This window comes from Ambystoma mexicanum, chromosome 7p (genome assembly GCF_040938575.1).
Source record: "Ambystoma mexicanum isolate Mex_15411 chromosome 7p, UKY_AmexF1_1, whole genome shotgun sequence".
Taxonomy (NCBI): domain Eukaryota; kingdom Metazoa; phylum Chordata; class Amphibia; order Caudata; family Ambystomatidae; genus Ambystoma; species Ambystoma mexicanum.
The window spans coordinates 448,356,170-448,371,989 of record NC_090939.1 but is presented as its reverse complement, the minus strand read 5'-3'; the positions used below and the strand labels follow the sequence as shown (position 1 = coordinate 448,371,989).

Sequence of the window (15,820 nt, the reverse complement as noted above, 5' to 3'; positions counted from 1 at the left end):
AGGAGAGGCTCCATAGGCTTGATCCTAGGAGAGCGTTAAGCTTTTATATTTCACGCATGTCCTGGGTCAGAGTGGACGATCAGCTGTTCATTGGTTACGCTGGAAAGGGTTTGGGACAAGCTGCGACGAAACAGACTTTGTCTCGCTGGATTATTTTAGCTATCTCTGAGTGTTACCGCTTGGTGGGTAAGGACCCACCCGTCGGCTTAAGGGCCCATTCTACTAGGGGTATGGCTGCCTCTACTGCCCTGCAGAGGGGTGTTCCTATTCGTAACATCTGTGATGCAGCCACCTGGGCTTCGGTACATACTTTTGTACGTCACTATTCCCTCGATTCCATCCGGGGCAGGATCTGGCCTTTGGCAAGGCAGTCCTTTACTCCGAAATTTGATTGGGCATTCTAAATTTCTGTTTTTAAATTCTTTTCCCACCTCCTTGCATTGGTACTGCTTTGGGAGTCTGTCATAGATATGGAATACGTCGGAGGACCCAATCCCCTCGATGAACAAGTTACTCTCTTACCTGGTAACGTTCTTTCGATGGCATGGTCTGACGACGTATTCCATATCGCTCCCTCCCTACCTTCCCTGCTACAGAATTTCTTATGCGATTGCAGCTTACGTTTCCGCAAGGCTTTGTGTGTCAGACTGGCAGAAGACTGGTGGCACACATTCTGGGAAAAAAACTACAACTGAGGCTACGGGCGTTGTGCGTCCTACTTATAACATCCAGTGACGTCGGCCGTCGGAGGAGGTCCTCGAGGGCGGTGTATCGACGTCATCGACGCAGGACGCAGACACCGAAAGATTTTTTCCGAAGCAGCACAGCTGTGGTGATTACTGTCATAGATATGGAATACGTCGTCGGACCATCCCATGGAAAGAATGTTACCAGGTAAGAGAGTAACTTGTTCTTCTGATGAAGCAGAAGAGAAAGATAGAAAAAGTGAGTTTCGTCCGCATAGAGGTGGTGAGAAAGACTGAAAGAAATAATGCCAGCAAGAGGACAGGTGTAGAGTGAAAAGAGGAGGGGACCAAGAACAGAGCCTTGGGGAACTCATTGAGAAAGAGGGAAGGAAGGAGAAACATTTCCAGCCCAGGAAACAGAGTAACTGCTTTTAGATAGATAGGATTTAACCCAAGTAAGAACAGGCCCAGAAAACCCAAAGAAGGAAGAGTAGAGAGTGATCGACCGTATCAAACGATGTAGATATATCAAGAAAAATAAGAGGAATAGCGTGCAGAAAGGAGAGAGTCACAGACGATGACTAGATTAGTCTTGGTGGAGTGGTGGGGCGAAGGTCTAATTGGAAGAAGGGTTGTTCGGGATCTTTGTGATAGTTACCCCTATTCTTTCTCGTCTGCGTTTTTTCTACTTCCTGTATGTCATAGAAGTATATGGTATCCAGTAATAGGGTCGCCGAAAAAATTGATGTTTTTACAAAATATTGCGGCAAACAGGCTGTGGTGTGACCTGGTAAAAGGGTTTCCATTATATCACACAAGGGGTGCAAGGGTTGCAGGGGTGTCCCCCGCATCCATTACATGGATTGCGGGGGACACACCACAGCCTTTTTGCTGCAATTGTTTTTAAAACTGCCATTTTCGCTGCAACTTTATTACATAGAACCAAGTATATGGAATAGGAGGTCAGGGGCGGAGAGAGTGAGGGTGAAGGAAAGGTGTAGTGGTTAGGTGAATTCTGCGTTCTCCCACAATAGTCATCACTGGCCCCACAGGGGGCTTCCCCTGCCATGAGATCCACTTGCTGAGTACCTTTCCCGGGGGGACTATCGGGTAGCGGCCTCAGCTCCCTGTCACCTTGGGAAGGTGCACCCCCTATGGAAACTGTGATTACATCATGGGATTCACCTTTAATGGCCCCTTAAACTGGGTTTCTAAAGATTACCACCCTTTCCTCTCTAGTTGCGATTTCTAATGTATGGTGTGCATTTGTATTATTCATGTTACTATCTATTCGAATGATTACAGAGACAATTTTCTGCGTTGGCCTTTGGGTTGTGAATATGACAATGTGAATGTATTATTCTACTGTGTCTAGGGTTCCCATTTATTCCCAACTCTTTGCCTTCTATAGTGCCTACCACCAAATAGTGGGCAACACATGTAGTTCTGGAGAGGTTTGGGTCTTAGCTGACCGTTATCCTTTTCATAATACTCTGTTATTACAATGTTTTATGTTTAACCCAAAGTACTTAACTTAATAAGACTCTGGTCTACTGAAAAATATACACAGAATTATAAAATCAGTGCCCCGACACGCCTGAAATACAGCACATAGCCAACTCGAGCAAAGCCTGTGGGGTGGTCTCCTCGATATATAAAATACTGTTAACGAAATCTCCAGACCAACCCCCTACAGTACGCAGTAAATGGGCTGGTGAGCTTGTCCTTGAGATCTCAGACGGCTTGTGGAAGTGAATGTGCTCCCATAAGCACAGAGTTTCGCTTAACTTCAGGATCTGCTGCATGCAATACAAACTCCTGAACAGATTATACTACACTCCCCATAAAATCACTAGGTTTGCCCGTAACCAGACACACACCTGCCTAAGATGCCGCTCCGAAGGAGCCGATCATATGCACATGTGGGTACTACAGTTGACTCGGATCCAATAGATGTGCTGTTTGGGATTTGGAATAGCGATGACACCAAGAAAATGTCTACATTTTTTAATGTGAGCAACATGGTGGCCAAGAAATGTATATTACAATGTCGAAAGCGCTCCCCCCATCCCCCACCTTTCAAATGTAGGTGAATGCACTCACCGAGACTCAGACCTTTGAGGAGGAATATATTACCTCCCTCCCCCTACACTCTAGGCCTAAAAATGTATGGATTGCATTCTGTAGTTATCTTAACGGACTGGTCAAAGAAGACCCCGGATCTCGCGCCTGCGGCCCATCAGAGCTAACATGGAATGTCTACTCGTGAATCAAGTATATGATACGTAATTAAATCTGTATGCCCTATCTGCCAACGTTAATGTAAACTGCACCCATGTACTTGTATAAGTAATGCTTTACCGTCTGTGTATGCTGCTAACGCTCGCCTATAAATAAAAGTTAAAAAAATATATATATAAAATCAGTGTAATGTATTCTTTGGGGATTGGGTCTGGATAGATGCCATTTCAGGACTCTGGTTCTGATGGAATAGACCCCAAAAAAACCAGGCCCAAAACTATGACGGACACTATTCAAGCAACACACAAAGAGGAGAACAATTCAGCAGCAGCAATGAGGCAGTGCAGGAGTGACACTTTAAGGCAGGTTACAGGTAGTTTAGGTGTAGAAGGAGGACTAGGCCCAAGATGCAGGGTGGTCTCATGATGAGGAGCAGCCTCAGTTATTTGAGGCAAGATGTCCCACAACAGAATTCATTAGTCGGAGCAGCAGCAAACCACTCAGCTTAGAGCCAGGCAGCAGAAGCTCTCAGAGAATGCCACAGAGACACAGTGGCTTCAGGAGGGCACCAGAAGTTTTAGGCTGTTGTGCTCCAAAGCAGGAGGCCAGGAGGAAGGAGCAAACAAGCTTGAGTCTTGATTATCCAGCACGGTAAGACAGTTGCTCAGCAGGAGAGTCAGGAGTACACCTTTTTCCAACAGGAACAGGGTCCTCTGTTGTTCCAACTATCCAGCTTCTTGCTTCTTATATGGTAAGGTTCTGCAAACAAATCTCTAAAATGGACCAGTTTTTCTCTATTTATGTACACGCAATGGCTGGTGGTTAGCCCTGCTCACCAATCCACAGCTGTGAACCTTTCAAAGTTTTGGCAGCCATTTAATCAAGCGCACACACAGGATTGAGGTGTCTGGGAGACACTCATCCAGTTGAAGATGGATAGCAGTCACAGAGATGTATCTTTGTGAGCTTTGTAAAGAGCCTGCATAAGCAGAAAGATCATTTTGACCATTCCGTGTCACCCAATCAAACAAAGAAAGACCACAGATTGAAGTGACCAGAGGGTAAAACTTTCAAAATGCACTTTGCCACTATATAGAGACAGATGACTACTGTGGCGATTCTAGTGATAGCACCACTGCATCTCTGGAGGGAAGCTTCCCTTACGTGGCCAGGGAAGGGCAGAAATTACCTGACACCAACCCTGGGGGTGGCTGTCTGCGGTAGGACCATGTGGGGGAAGGCGAACTACAGAGAGACACGAAAGTGAGGAATAAAAATACCCCTTCAGGTATACCTCTTTGTGATACTCATGTACCTTTATCACATGTCTATCTGGCCTACTATGACATAAATGAAGGATTCCCAAATCTGCTTTACCTCACCGTGCGCTTTTTAGTACTGAGACGAGAAAGAGGGGTGGAACAATGAGGATGCTTAGAAGGGGTAAGCAGACATTGCGCTCTAGACTTTGGAAGGTACTGCAGAATGCAGCAATGTTTAAAAGCCACACAGCTGAACAGAATGAGGACAAGTGACAGAGTCTGCCGTGTAACAGAGCTTGTGTGGGCACTGACTGGAACATCCTAGACAAACACTTTGGTGAAAGCAGCACAGAGGCTGGCGAAAACGGTGCTAAGAGAAACCAACCCAGGAGAAGTGAATCTTGTGAAAGCAGGACAGAGACCAAAGAGAACAGTGAGAGGAAAAGCCGGCACAGGAGAAGTAAACCGCCTGAATGCTACCTCAAGCTGGAGCTACACAGAGCCACAGAGAGGCTGCCCGAAGCAACAGAGAGTGAGGCAGGAGCCAGACGACTAACGGGACGCACTCGCAGTCAAGGGCTCGAGAGGCACGAAGACCGAGGTATGCGAGGAGCGTCTGGGCTGCCTGTGATGAATCTTGCGGAGTCATCACTGATCCCCAGCCTAAAGTCTCCTACCCTTTGGCCGGGGGAAGGCAGCTGCTACCTGATCCTAACCCTGGGTGTGGTATTCTGAGGGAGGATCACATGGGAGGAGATGGCTTTCGGGGAGAGGTTATGGTTCCAACAGGAGAGACGTAGTATTCTTCCCTTTTCTGTGAAGAAGAACCCCTAATTCCAGAGTTTCTAATGGCATGTTGTCATTATTCAGAATCCTTTAAATGTAAGCACTTAAAACATACTTCTGTTAAACATCTCAAACAAAACTTCATTCCTTCTTCATATGTGCATAACACCTCTAAAAACACATTTGACATCTGATGTTTATGATAATTGTTATGTAGACAAAAGTGTTCAACAATGTAGCTTAAAACAATATGTAAATACTTTGGACTCCAATTCCCCAAAAGCCTTAAGTACTTGGACGAAAAAGAGGAGCAAAGAGTCAATATGGAGTGACATTAATACTAAGTAACGTGCAGTCTAGTTGTCAATCGCTCATTCAACTGCACGGGCCATTTAAACACGAAAATCACCTAATGGTGAAAGAAGGTGAAGGAGAAGTTGAAGCAATCTGCAGAGAGTGCGGAGTGGGAAGAGGACTCAAAGGCAGAGGCAGAGTCGCGGAGAAGAGCCGTGCTGGAAAGAATGGATGCTTGCAGGTAGCTGCCTGTGGGTGTAAGGTGCTGGAGAAGAGGAACTTCAGTAAACTCGCAGCAGGAGCCCTGAAGGAACCGCTAGATGAGAAATCCTTAACGTGGGACCGGAGGAGACGCGGCCCTGAGCAGTGGCAGCGGTTCCCTCGGCAAAGCAGTTAAAAGCTGACACGGGAACCGAGAGAGACTTGGCCTGATGTGGAAAGCTTCCCCCACAGAAAACCTCAGCAGCAGCTGCACGTTGAACCAGTGACTCGACCAAGAAGGGTTGGGGGCCCAGGACGGGCCCACAAGTGTTTGAACACTTGAGGACACATGTTGAATACCGACCAAGTAGATTTGGCACACAAGGGCAAAAGTGGTACAACTCTCCTTATATGGGATGTCAATTTGGGTAAACTTGGAAAACCGCATTGCCATAAGCCAAAAGACTTTAAAGAAGAAATAAAAGGGCAAAAGCTGTGCAATTCTGCTTATGTGAAATGCTAATTTGGGAAAACCTGAAAAAAGCATTGCCAAAAGCCAACCTATATTAAGAAGGAAGTTGACAGACAGAACTTGAGCAAACCTCCATATATGGGATGTCAATGTGCGGGGGAAGTTGAAACAAGTTTTAACTAAAGTCAATAAAGTCTAACCAATGAAGAAGTGTAATTGAGTTATACTTTAAGGAGGAAACTGAAAAAAAAAATATTTTTGTTTTTTTATTTACTTGGTTTAATCAGATTAGTGATTTTTACAAGAAAGGACAAGAAGAACAGAAGTGTAAAAAGTAGAATTTAAAATAAAGAAAACGCTTTCTCTGCGTGGGAGACAAGATAATTGAAAGTCCCAAGGATGTGTCTCAGTAGCTGCGCAGTTGCAATCGTCCAGGTTGTTTTTTCTCTGCCAATGAATCTGTCCCACCACACCGGTACTTCTTTTTTTTGTTTTTGTTTGAGATGATTGACTTTATTTATGACAAAGAATGTACATTAGAAGTAAATACAAAGCATACAAAAAGCGAAAGTGAACCAATGTGACTAGAAAAACAACTGGTCTTTGATTGTGGTGTGGCATTCCCTGGAGGAATATAATAAAAATGTGTCTCTCAGAGGGTTGCTGAGACACAAAAATATACAATACAGTTTCCAAACAGTTTCCAAATTAAAAAGTATAAGCGTATATTTTTTTTTTATTTTTTTTTTTTACAAGTTTCAAAACCTTTATTGTTAAATTCGAGGGGGTTGGAAAAACTCCTGTCTGGCCCTATAACTAAGATGAGAGTAATCTCGACCATCAAATAATAAAGAAACAGTCCTAGTCAGTCTTAGTCAAACAATAAAGGCCTATACAAACAGAAAACCTAATGCCTGCCCTCACTCTAATACAAACTAATGTGACATATGGATATGTATTTTTTTTCAAGCTTTCTTTATTAATTTCATATACAACCAAAACACAACTTGACAACCCCTCGCCCCCTAATCCCCGCTCATCCCACCTCTCTCCCTCCCAACAAACGTGTCCTGCAATGTCACAAAGTCTGATTCCAAATATACATAGTAGGTCCAAAGAAAATCAATGCAGTCAATTGGCCAATAGTCCATTGCTTCCCTTAAGTTCATGATTCTGAGGGCTGCAAGGCCCATATCCAGTAGATCAAAACCGCCCAGCCGGCCTCATGCTCTAATGGGTAGACCCAGTGTCCATTTCCACCAGATACTGCCGAAATGGAGGCCAGTAATCAAAAGGGCGGCTTGTAGCCGGCCTGGTTGTAGCATATCTACATTCCCTCCGTTCACACGTTTTCATGCACTCAAGCCAAGCAGTGAAAGTTGGGGGGTTTCTTTTGCCCCATTTCTTGGCCACCAGGTCCTAGCCACTCCCGATGCAATACTTAACAATTTCCGTTCCATGCGGGACCCCCCCTCAATCAAGGCAAACAGCCACACCTCTGATGTGTATACCCTCGGTGTTAATAGCATTGCACTAATTGCCTCTTCGATCTTGCTCCGGAACAGTCTAATGTGTGGGCAGCTCCAAACTACATGAAAAAAATCAGCAGGCTCCCCTCCACATCTCCTACACTTCGGAGATCTATCGGTTTAGATTTCCACGTCATTATTGTAAGCTGCCCCCTATGTCCGTCACTCGTCCCCTGCACGGACATAGAGTGCAGAGTGCTGAGCAACACTTCATCACGCTGACTGCATTATGCACAAAGTTAAGGGACCAGGACCCACCGCATTTAGTACTCATGCTAGTACATTTGCAGAATGATTCATTAACCCCACCCAACCCATGCCCAATTAACTGTAAACGTCCCACCTCCCCCCTTTCCCTCTCCCCCTTCCACCCACGCCAGAAACCACAACCTACCGGCTCCTTGCCCTCCCCCCACAATTCTACCCCAAATCCAACCATACTAGGAGAACTTAACCTCAACTAAACAATTCCGCAAACCTGCGGCTGTCGGGGCTTCTGAGGGCAGCTCTAGCGCTCCTAATGGCAACGGCTGACGCAGTAGACTCCCCCCATCCCTTCCTCCCCATATCCCTTGCATCAACATGTAGGAGCTTCGTCCCAGGCTTCAAACGCCCTCCCTAAAAGGATATCAGCGTTGGTTCAAGAAGATGCCGAGGCGAGCCGCCCCCTTCAGGTAGATTACTGGTGAACTGCTCCGCCGCATCAGGAGCAGTAAAAAAAACTGCTGCCCCCTTATGCTGCACCTGGAGCTTGGCCGGGTACATCATGGAGTATTTCACCCCTTTACTCCGGAGGATACTATTAGCTGCTTGAAAAGTCTTCCTTTGATCCGGGACGGCAGGACTAAAGTCAGGAAACAGTCGTATGATGTGGCCCTCCCATTTTAACTCCTACTTCTCCCTAGCCGCCCGCAGTATGGCATCTCTGTCCCGATAACAAAAAATCCTGGCGATGATAGGGCATTCTGGGGCGCCCGGCGATGGCCTAGGGGCCAAAGAGCGGTGAGCCCGCTCTACCATGTACATGGCAGAAAGAGGCATGTAGGCGTGTTATCCAGCACATCCACCAGAAGCTGCTCTACAAACTTTTCCATGTTGTCTTTATTGGTCGACTCCGGCACGCCCATGATCCTTACGTTGTTCCTCCTTGAGCGCCCCTCCAAATCTTCATTCTTTGCAGCTATTTTCTTGACGGGTTGCTGAAGGGCCGATACCTCACGCTGCAGCGAGGTGACGTAATCCTCAGTGGTTACAATCCTCTGCTCCGCCTCTTCCATGCACCCGCATAGTTTTTTTCTATCTGCACTGCTGAGCCATTCACTTTGTAAGTGAAGGCATCTATTTTGACCCCAAGTGTGTCCGTGCTGCCTTTCAGCGCCAGCAGCGTCTGGTTTAAAGCTGCAATGTCCACCTGTTCCGCAGGTGGTGTCTGCTAGAGCGTAGCCTGGGACCGGCCCTGTTCCGAATGGGCAGACTGTTCCATCCTCGCCTGCCTCTTCTGATTTCCCATAGAGCCGATTGTAAAGGGATACCGAGCCGGGTGTTCCTGCTCCAAGGATGTTAACTGACGCACAGGCTCCCAAACAGTCCAGGGCGAGCCACCCCCCCTGCAGCTCCCGAGTGGTTCCAAAGAATCAGCAGACTAGTGCTGCAGGCCACAGAGGTTCACTTCCACAGTTTAAGTATAATCAGCAGGAGCTACAGCTAGATGTCATGCAGATCCGGGTCCAGGCGAGCAGTGTAGCAGGGGGTACACTCCTTTGAGGCCAACTAGGAAGTCTATGATGCCTGAGGTGCGTATTCGGGGGCACAACTGCAGCCCAAAAACAACGAGTCTGGTTATGCCCTGGTGGACAGGAGCAGCCGCAGTCCCGGCAGCTACGCCCTACAAGCTATGCCAAGGGCTAACAGCTGTGGTGCACCACACATGACTCTCTCAAAAAAAGAAAGTGCCCCCGGAGCCCCAGGATGCAGTTATGAGCGTTTGTTTCTTTCATTTTCCTTTCCTCCATTAAGAGGAAAAAAAAGAAAAAAAAGGGATCAGCTCAACTCCTGTTTCAGCGCGGGGCCTGAGTCCACAGCCACCTAGACAGACTCCAGTAGGGAGCTGCACCTCCGGGGGCAATCACGCCAAGACCGGCCCGGTCAGCTCCGCAAAGCAGAAGCAGCCAGCCCGGCGCGCACAGCCACCCAAGTCAGCCCGCCACGGACCGCCCGCCACGGACCGCCCGCCACGGACCGCACACCCCGGGCCGTGAACGGCAGCCCGGCCGGGCACAAAAGGCACTAGGGTCCGCGTCTCGTTCACCGCGGCAAGATCGCTGGTGCCGCACAGGCACCCACCACACCAGCTGCAGCGGCCAAGCCCCGTTAACGCACCTGGCCATAAATCCGGCCCGCTCCAACAACTCGCCTCGTTCAGCTAGGGTCCCGGGCGCCGATCAAGCGAAACTACTGCCACAAGCACCAGGCAGTCGGCCGCTCCTCGCACCAGGAGTCACCCCTCCCCCACTCTCTTTGGTCCAGCCGCCAGGCCCTCTTGTATATTGCACTGTAGGATGCAATACACGGGCTCACAGGATCATCCGGGGGTGCCCACTATTATGCAGATCCCGCCAGCATCCGTCAGGGACTCGGGGATGGGGAAGCCAGGATAATAAGATGATTTTCTTTCCAGCCGTTACTGGAGCCTCTCAGGCAGCGGCCATCTTGGACTGCTGCGCAACAGCACCCCACCACACCGGTACTTCTTGAGTGTAGGAAGAGGTCAGATGCACCAACAGGTATTTCGATCTTATGATCTTAGTTCCAGGGCAATTGAGAAGCAGGTGCCGTATTGTTCCGATCTGATTGTCTTTTGTGCAAAAACGGCATTTGTTTGAGTTGGCTAAGCCTCTGACTGCCAGGATCTCGTTGGTTTCGAGCAGGTTGAGACACGCTCTCATGAAGGTGTTCCTTACCGACTTGTTTGGTAACTGTTTTAGATAGTTCTGTACACAGTTTAGTTTCCTCGACTGTGGCGGAAGATGGGATGTCGATTTGCACTCTGCAGCGGAGTCCAGGGTCTTTATCCAATCGAGTTCTTCCTTTTTCCTTTTTATTTTCATGGAATTTTGAATCAGCTCAGCCTCATTTGTTTGAATTTCACCCAGATTTGCTTTGCAGCCTTGTTCCCATGCTTTCAACATATTGCATGTGTTTCCTGTTTCTGCTCTGATCATTTTTAGTATGCATGGGCAATTGGGCAGCAGCATTTTTCTGTTGAGCATCATGCTGTTTCCTTCGATGGTAGCTTGGAGGGAGAGGAGGTTTAGTTCCTGTCTGATTAACACCATAGATGAGGATTTAGGGAGACCCAACACAGATCTCCAAAAGTAGCCTTCAAGCCTGATCCATAGCTTTTCGGGTGTTTGAGGTATGGCCTCCATGCCGTAAGTTCGGGATGGCACCACCTTCGATCGATAGAATCTGATTGTGGGAACTAAAGAGAAACAACTGTAATTTTTATCCAGTGCTCTTGTTTGGGCAGACAGCTTTCTCGTTTTATCCAACAAAGTTTGTTGCATTGCTGTGTTTGTTCTGGAAGAATTGAGGGTCGCACCAAGATATTTGAATTTGTGGACCTTTTCGAGTTCTGAACCTTCAAGAAACCATGTCAGCCTTTCATTTCGCTTTTGTGATTTTTCCAAAACCAGGATTTTTGTTTTGCCAACATTGATTTGCAAGTCGTTCAAATGTATGTAGGAGGCCAGGTTGTCAAATTGGCGCTGTAGGCCGATTGGTGGATAGTCCATTAGTATCAAATCATCAGCATACAGCAAGCGCGTGGTTTTTGTCGAGCCCATTGTGGGCGGGAAGGAAAGTGAACATTGCAGGCAAACCTGATAGAAGATGTAGTAGTGAACCTTTTGGTAAAAGATACCTGGCAGGAGAGTATTCCAGGGGATCTGCAAAGTCCACAAGGGAGATATTCCTGACAGGGGAGTAAACCAGGATATCTATGCAGTTGAGGAGTTCCTGTCAGGTGAGTATACCAGGAAATCAATTTTGTGTCAAAGAGAAACTTTGTCATATCAAACCTTTGTTGGATTTGAACATTTTGCTTTGCTATCCTGAAAATGAGAAACTACTCTTTTTTTTTTTGTTGTTAAATTCTAGCCTGTGTTATAGAAAGAATATTTGCTTTACCATCTTGAGGATAACATTAAGTGAGAGAGACATTTCTATTGCCTTTAATAGAGCTTTGGTGAAACGGAACATTTTGAACACTATTCCTGGATCCATTCAGGGGAAGGGAGCCAAACCCTGGGTACAAGGATTGTTTTGCTATGATTATTTATGTGTGTTTTTGCAGATGTTTGTTGAATTGAAAACAGAAATATTTGCCTTGTACCTTTTGATTTTGTATGTTAGTGTGAGGGTCAGATGTATGTTGGACACAAGGTCAACTTGCTTTAGTTTAATTTCATAGGCAGGGACATTCTCTTTTGGATAGGGAAAGATGGGCCTTTATCCAAAACCATTTTCCTTTCATAAACATGGCTAATGTTGAGAACATGAGTCGCATATTGTTAAAAATACGAGGGAATCCAATTAAAATAGTTGGAGAACCAGATACCAATACGAACAATGTGCAGAAAGGTTTGGTAATCCGACATTTGAAAAAGGAGATTGATAACAGATATAAACAGTGCGCAAAAAGGCCCAGAAACCCATTGTTTGGAAAAGGTGATGGACACTAACAGTGTGCAAAAAGGGTTGGTTACCCGATGCTTGAAAAAGGAGGTTGATACGAATACAAATAATGTACAGAAAGGATCGGAGGCCCAGTGTTTGAAAAAGGTGATTGATATGAATACGAACCGTGTGCAAAAAGGGTAGATGACCAAATGGCAATAAAGAGAGATTGATGCACAAATTACCAGTGTTTAAAAAGGGTTGGTGATTCAACATTTAAGTGAAGAGTTGCCAAGAAAGGGGCAGTTGCCCACTAGCTAAGATACTTTGTTGCTTGGATGAGAGATACGTTAACAGTAGAACAGAAAAGCCCTGGCAGGATAGTGAACCAGGCAAATAGTGAGTCTAGGACTAAGAGGAAAGAAACATCCAGGCAGGAGAGTAAACCAGGAGTGGAAATACAAGTAAACATGAATGCATGAAACAGTAACGTGACCTCCTGGCAGCAGAGTAAGCCAGAAGTCGGAGTTTAAGTGTATTTGATATTGTTGAAAAGTGAAGACGTCCATAAAAGGGAAGACACATGCCCCTTTTTGAATGTCAGTAAGCAAATTGAAATACCCTGACAGAGAGTAGACAAGAGACAAGAAACAAAGAAGAACAATAAAAGAAAATGGAAGAACCATACCCCATTAAGGTGAAGTGAAATACAGAGTACAAAAGAACTGTGTGACAAAAGGGGGATCAAGGGAAGGCAGAAGGGGAAAGATGTATTTTCCTTAAACACATAACAAAAGAGGAATCACCAATATTCACTTCTCCCTATTGGCACCTGTTCCTTCCAGAAGAACTACACTAGTCCCTACTAGAATTGTCTACCCCTAGGATAAGCTGGTGCGCCGCTTATATAAAAGTGGATAGAGAACAGAGAACTGTCCCTGTCCTAAGTTACAAAGTGCATTAAAAAACATCCAATAGCTGGAAAGGTAAAGGGCCCAATTGGATTATTCCTTAATCATCTACTCAGTGTGGTGTGTTAAATAAAAATAATAACTGGGACAGTAAGAAAAATTGTTAGTCCCCATTACTAAATCGTGAACATTAATTAAACCAACATAATTAAAAACTGGGCGCCTCTATTGTTGATTATGCATAAAAAATGGCTCTCGTTCCTGCATCATCATCAAGTGTCCTTCTGCTTCACATGCTAATCTTTGGGTATAGATCCTGTTTTTCTTTAGCACGTTAGCACTATAAAAAGTATTTTAACAAAATAAATTGGCAAAAATGTTCCCAGGATCCTCCCTTTGCTTAAGGAATTTTTGAAAAGTATTTTAATGTCAGGAGGCAGGGGTACCTATGCTGGAAAAACTATTATCCAATGTAAGTGACCATTTTATGCTGAGCCACAAATGCAAGTAATCATTAAATAGCAATGTTAGATTTTCTTGTCTGTACCATTAAAAACAAGTGAGTAGACTTTACTGTTATTCCAGAGCTAAAATATCACGTACATTCCCTGTTTGTTTTCCTCTTGGTTAGGTAGAAGGAAAAACATGCAGAATTTTAGACACTGTTTTCAAAAGAATATTTCCTTTGTTGCAGAATTGGAGCTACTTTTTGTAACAGGTGCCTTCTGCTTGTCCTTCAATAACAGATTTGTAAGATGTATGCAACAACAGAACTATAATACTCATTTGTTCTTGACAGGTTACAGCTATGAGAGGTTGGATGGATCTGTGAGAGGAGAAGAAAGGCATCTTGCCATAAATAGCTTCAGCCAGAAACCAGTTTTTGTTTTCCTTCTCAGCACCAAAGCAGGTAATTTAGTGGTTAGACGTTACAACAATATTGCAGTATCCATGTTAAACAAGTTAACTTCAATATGATGTCTTAGGTTATCCATCTTCGAAATAACCAAAGGCTCAGGCATTGCTATTGTACTCTTTGAGGTTTAGTCTTTAATTTACCTCCTTCCCAAAAGGAAAAATACTTCCTACAGTGACTTTTTTTTTTAGGTGGAGTTGGGATGAACCTGACCGCAGCCGATACTGTAATTTTTGTGGACAGTGACTTCAACCCCCAGAATGATTTGCAAGCTGCTGCCAGGGCTCACAGAATTGGCCAAAACAAGTAAGAAAAGTGACTACATGCAGTATTTTTCCATCTCTTGAGTTTTTGCTCACTCATGATCAGGGCCTATGGAATCATGTGACTGTGTAACTGAAGCAAATAGAACATACTTTAAACTTGGCTACGTGCTGTACCATCTCCACAAAAAACATTTATAAAAGGCAGAAGCAGTAATGGATTGCAAAGGGGTGATGAAGTATCGTGCCCGTCTCTGGGGACCTCTAGTAGAGTTATGCTATCTTAAATTTGTAAAGCACCTACTACCATAGGTTACGGTGTCTTGCCTGTCAGAGAGGCAACGGAGGAGGATGATAGAATGCTCACTAGCGTAAGGGAGGAGGTCGGGTAGATATTTCGGATGTTGGTGACCATAGATAGGATGCTCAGGAAGGCATTGGAAGGAAAAAGTGGAGGAGCTATGTTTACAATTGAACTGAATTTATTGTGTGACTCAACTGTATTCTATGGGCCAGGGCGATGAAAGGTAAGACAGCTGGAGAAAGGTGTTATCCATACCAGGGGGCATGCCTGGAATCTACTCATCTCATGGTGAGTTAAGGCATGATGAAGCTATGCCCAAGGGAACACAGACCGCAAAACTCTTCTACTTACTTTCTACTCTTTGCCCCCAAAAACCATTTGGGAGTGGTTGCATGTCAGAAATCCAAATTTGTAAAAGTTTGAAAAAAGCTCCCTGAAAAGCTAGCATAAACCACCTAGAATTTCTTTTTTGTTGGGCTTCCTACATATGGCATGGTTGCCAAAATATTTTTTTATGCCAAAACCCTAGGCTTGTGCTTCTTTGCAAGATAAGGCGCTTAAGGACAAGAAATCCATTTGTTGCTCTGCAGCGGTCAGACTTTGAGCCTTCCACGGTGTCATGTTGAGCCAAGGCATGTAGAAACCATGCCTAAAAACTCAGAGTGAAAAGCCCTTCTGCTTACTCCCCTAAGCCCCAATGGCCCAGGTTCTAAATATGGGAAAGCTGGAGGGAAATATGGGCATATTTAACTGAAGGTGGGTTTTTGACCACAGCTTCCCAGGGAGCAGCAGCTCCGGTCCGGCCTTCCTGTAGGTTCCTGCGTCCTGCTAGGACCTTTATTGGAATGGTTATATTGATGTGAGAGGCAGGAATCTTCCTAGGCTGAAGCTGGGTGCATTTGGTACTTAGCCTTTGACTAGCCTTCTCACCTTGGCCTGAAGTTACTTTGTCCTGTTAATAAAGGACATCATGTGAATGTTAGTTTAAAACGGGTGTGTAGGGTCTAATTAATACAGATGTCCACGTCTGCCTTCCTTTCCCTTTTTTTGCATGTTCAGGGGTGCTACCTGCTGTCTTAGGGCTACTTCAAAGGCTTTTGAAGGTTAGACATTTAAAGAAAAACATAATGGAACCTCACCATAATATAACATTACCTAACCAGCTAGTAAAAAAGGAAACCAACATCATATTCTCCCCCAACTCCTAGAATCAGTGAATGATCACACAAAAATGAATGTGAAAAAAGCAGTAGCAGATTCCAAGATGGCGGTCGTTGG

The 15,820-nt window shown here is 45.3% G+C and overlaps 1 protein-coding gene across 1 annotated transcript in view; it reads left to right on the top strand.

The window, feature by feature from the left end:
* Window positions 1–15,820, top strand: part of CHD1L (chromodomain helicase DNA binding protein 1 like) — a 1,245,724-nt gene that overhangs the window by 330,122 nt on the left and 899,782 nt on the right. The window contains exons 12-13 of the mRNA XM_069636461.1: window positions 13,859–13,969; window positions 14,167–14,281. Of these exons, the coding sequence (XP_069492562.1) occupies window positions 13,859–13,969; window positions 14,167–14,281 (226 nt within the window). The remainder of the gene's footprint in view (window positions 1–13,858; window positions 13,970–14,166; window positions 14,282–15,820) is intronic.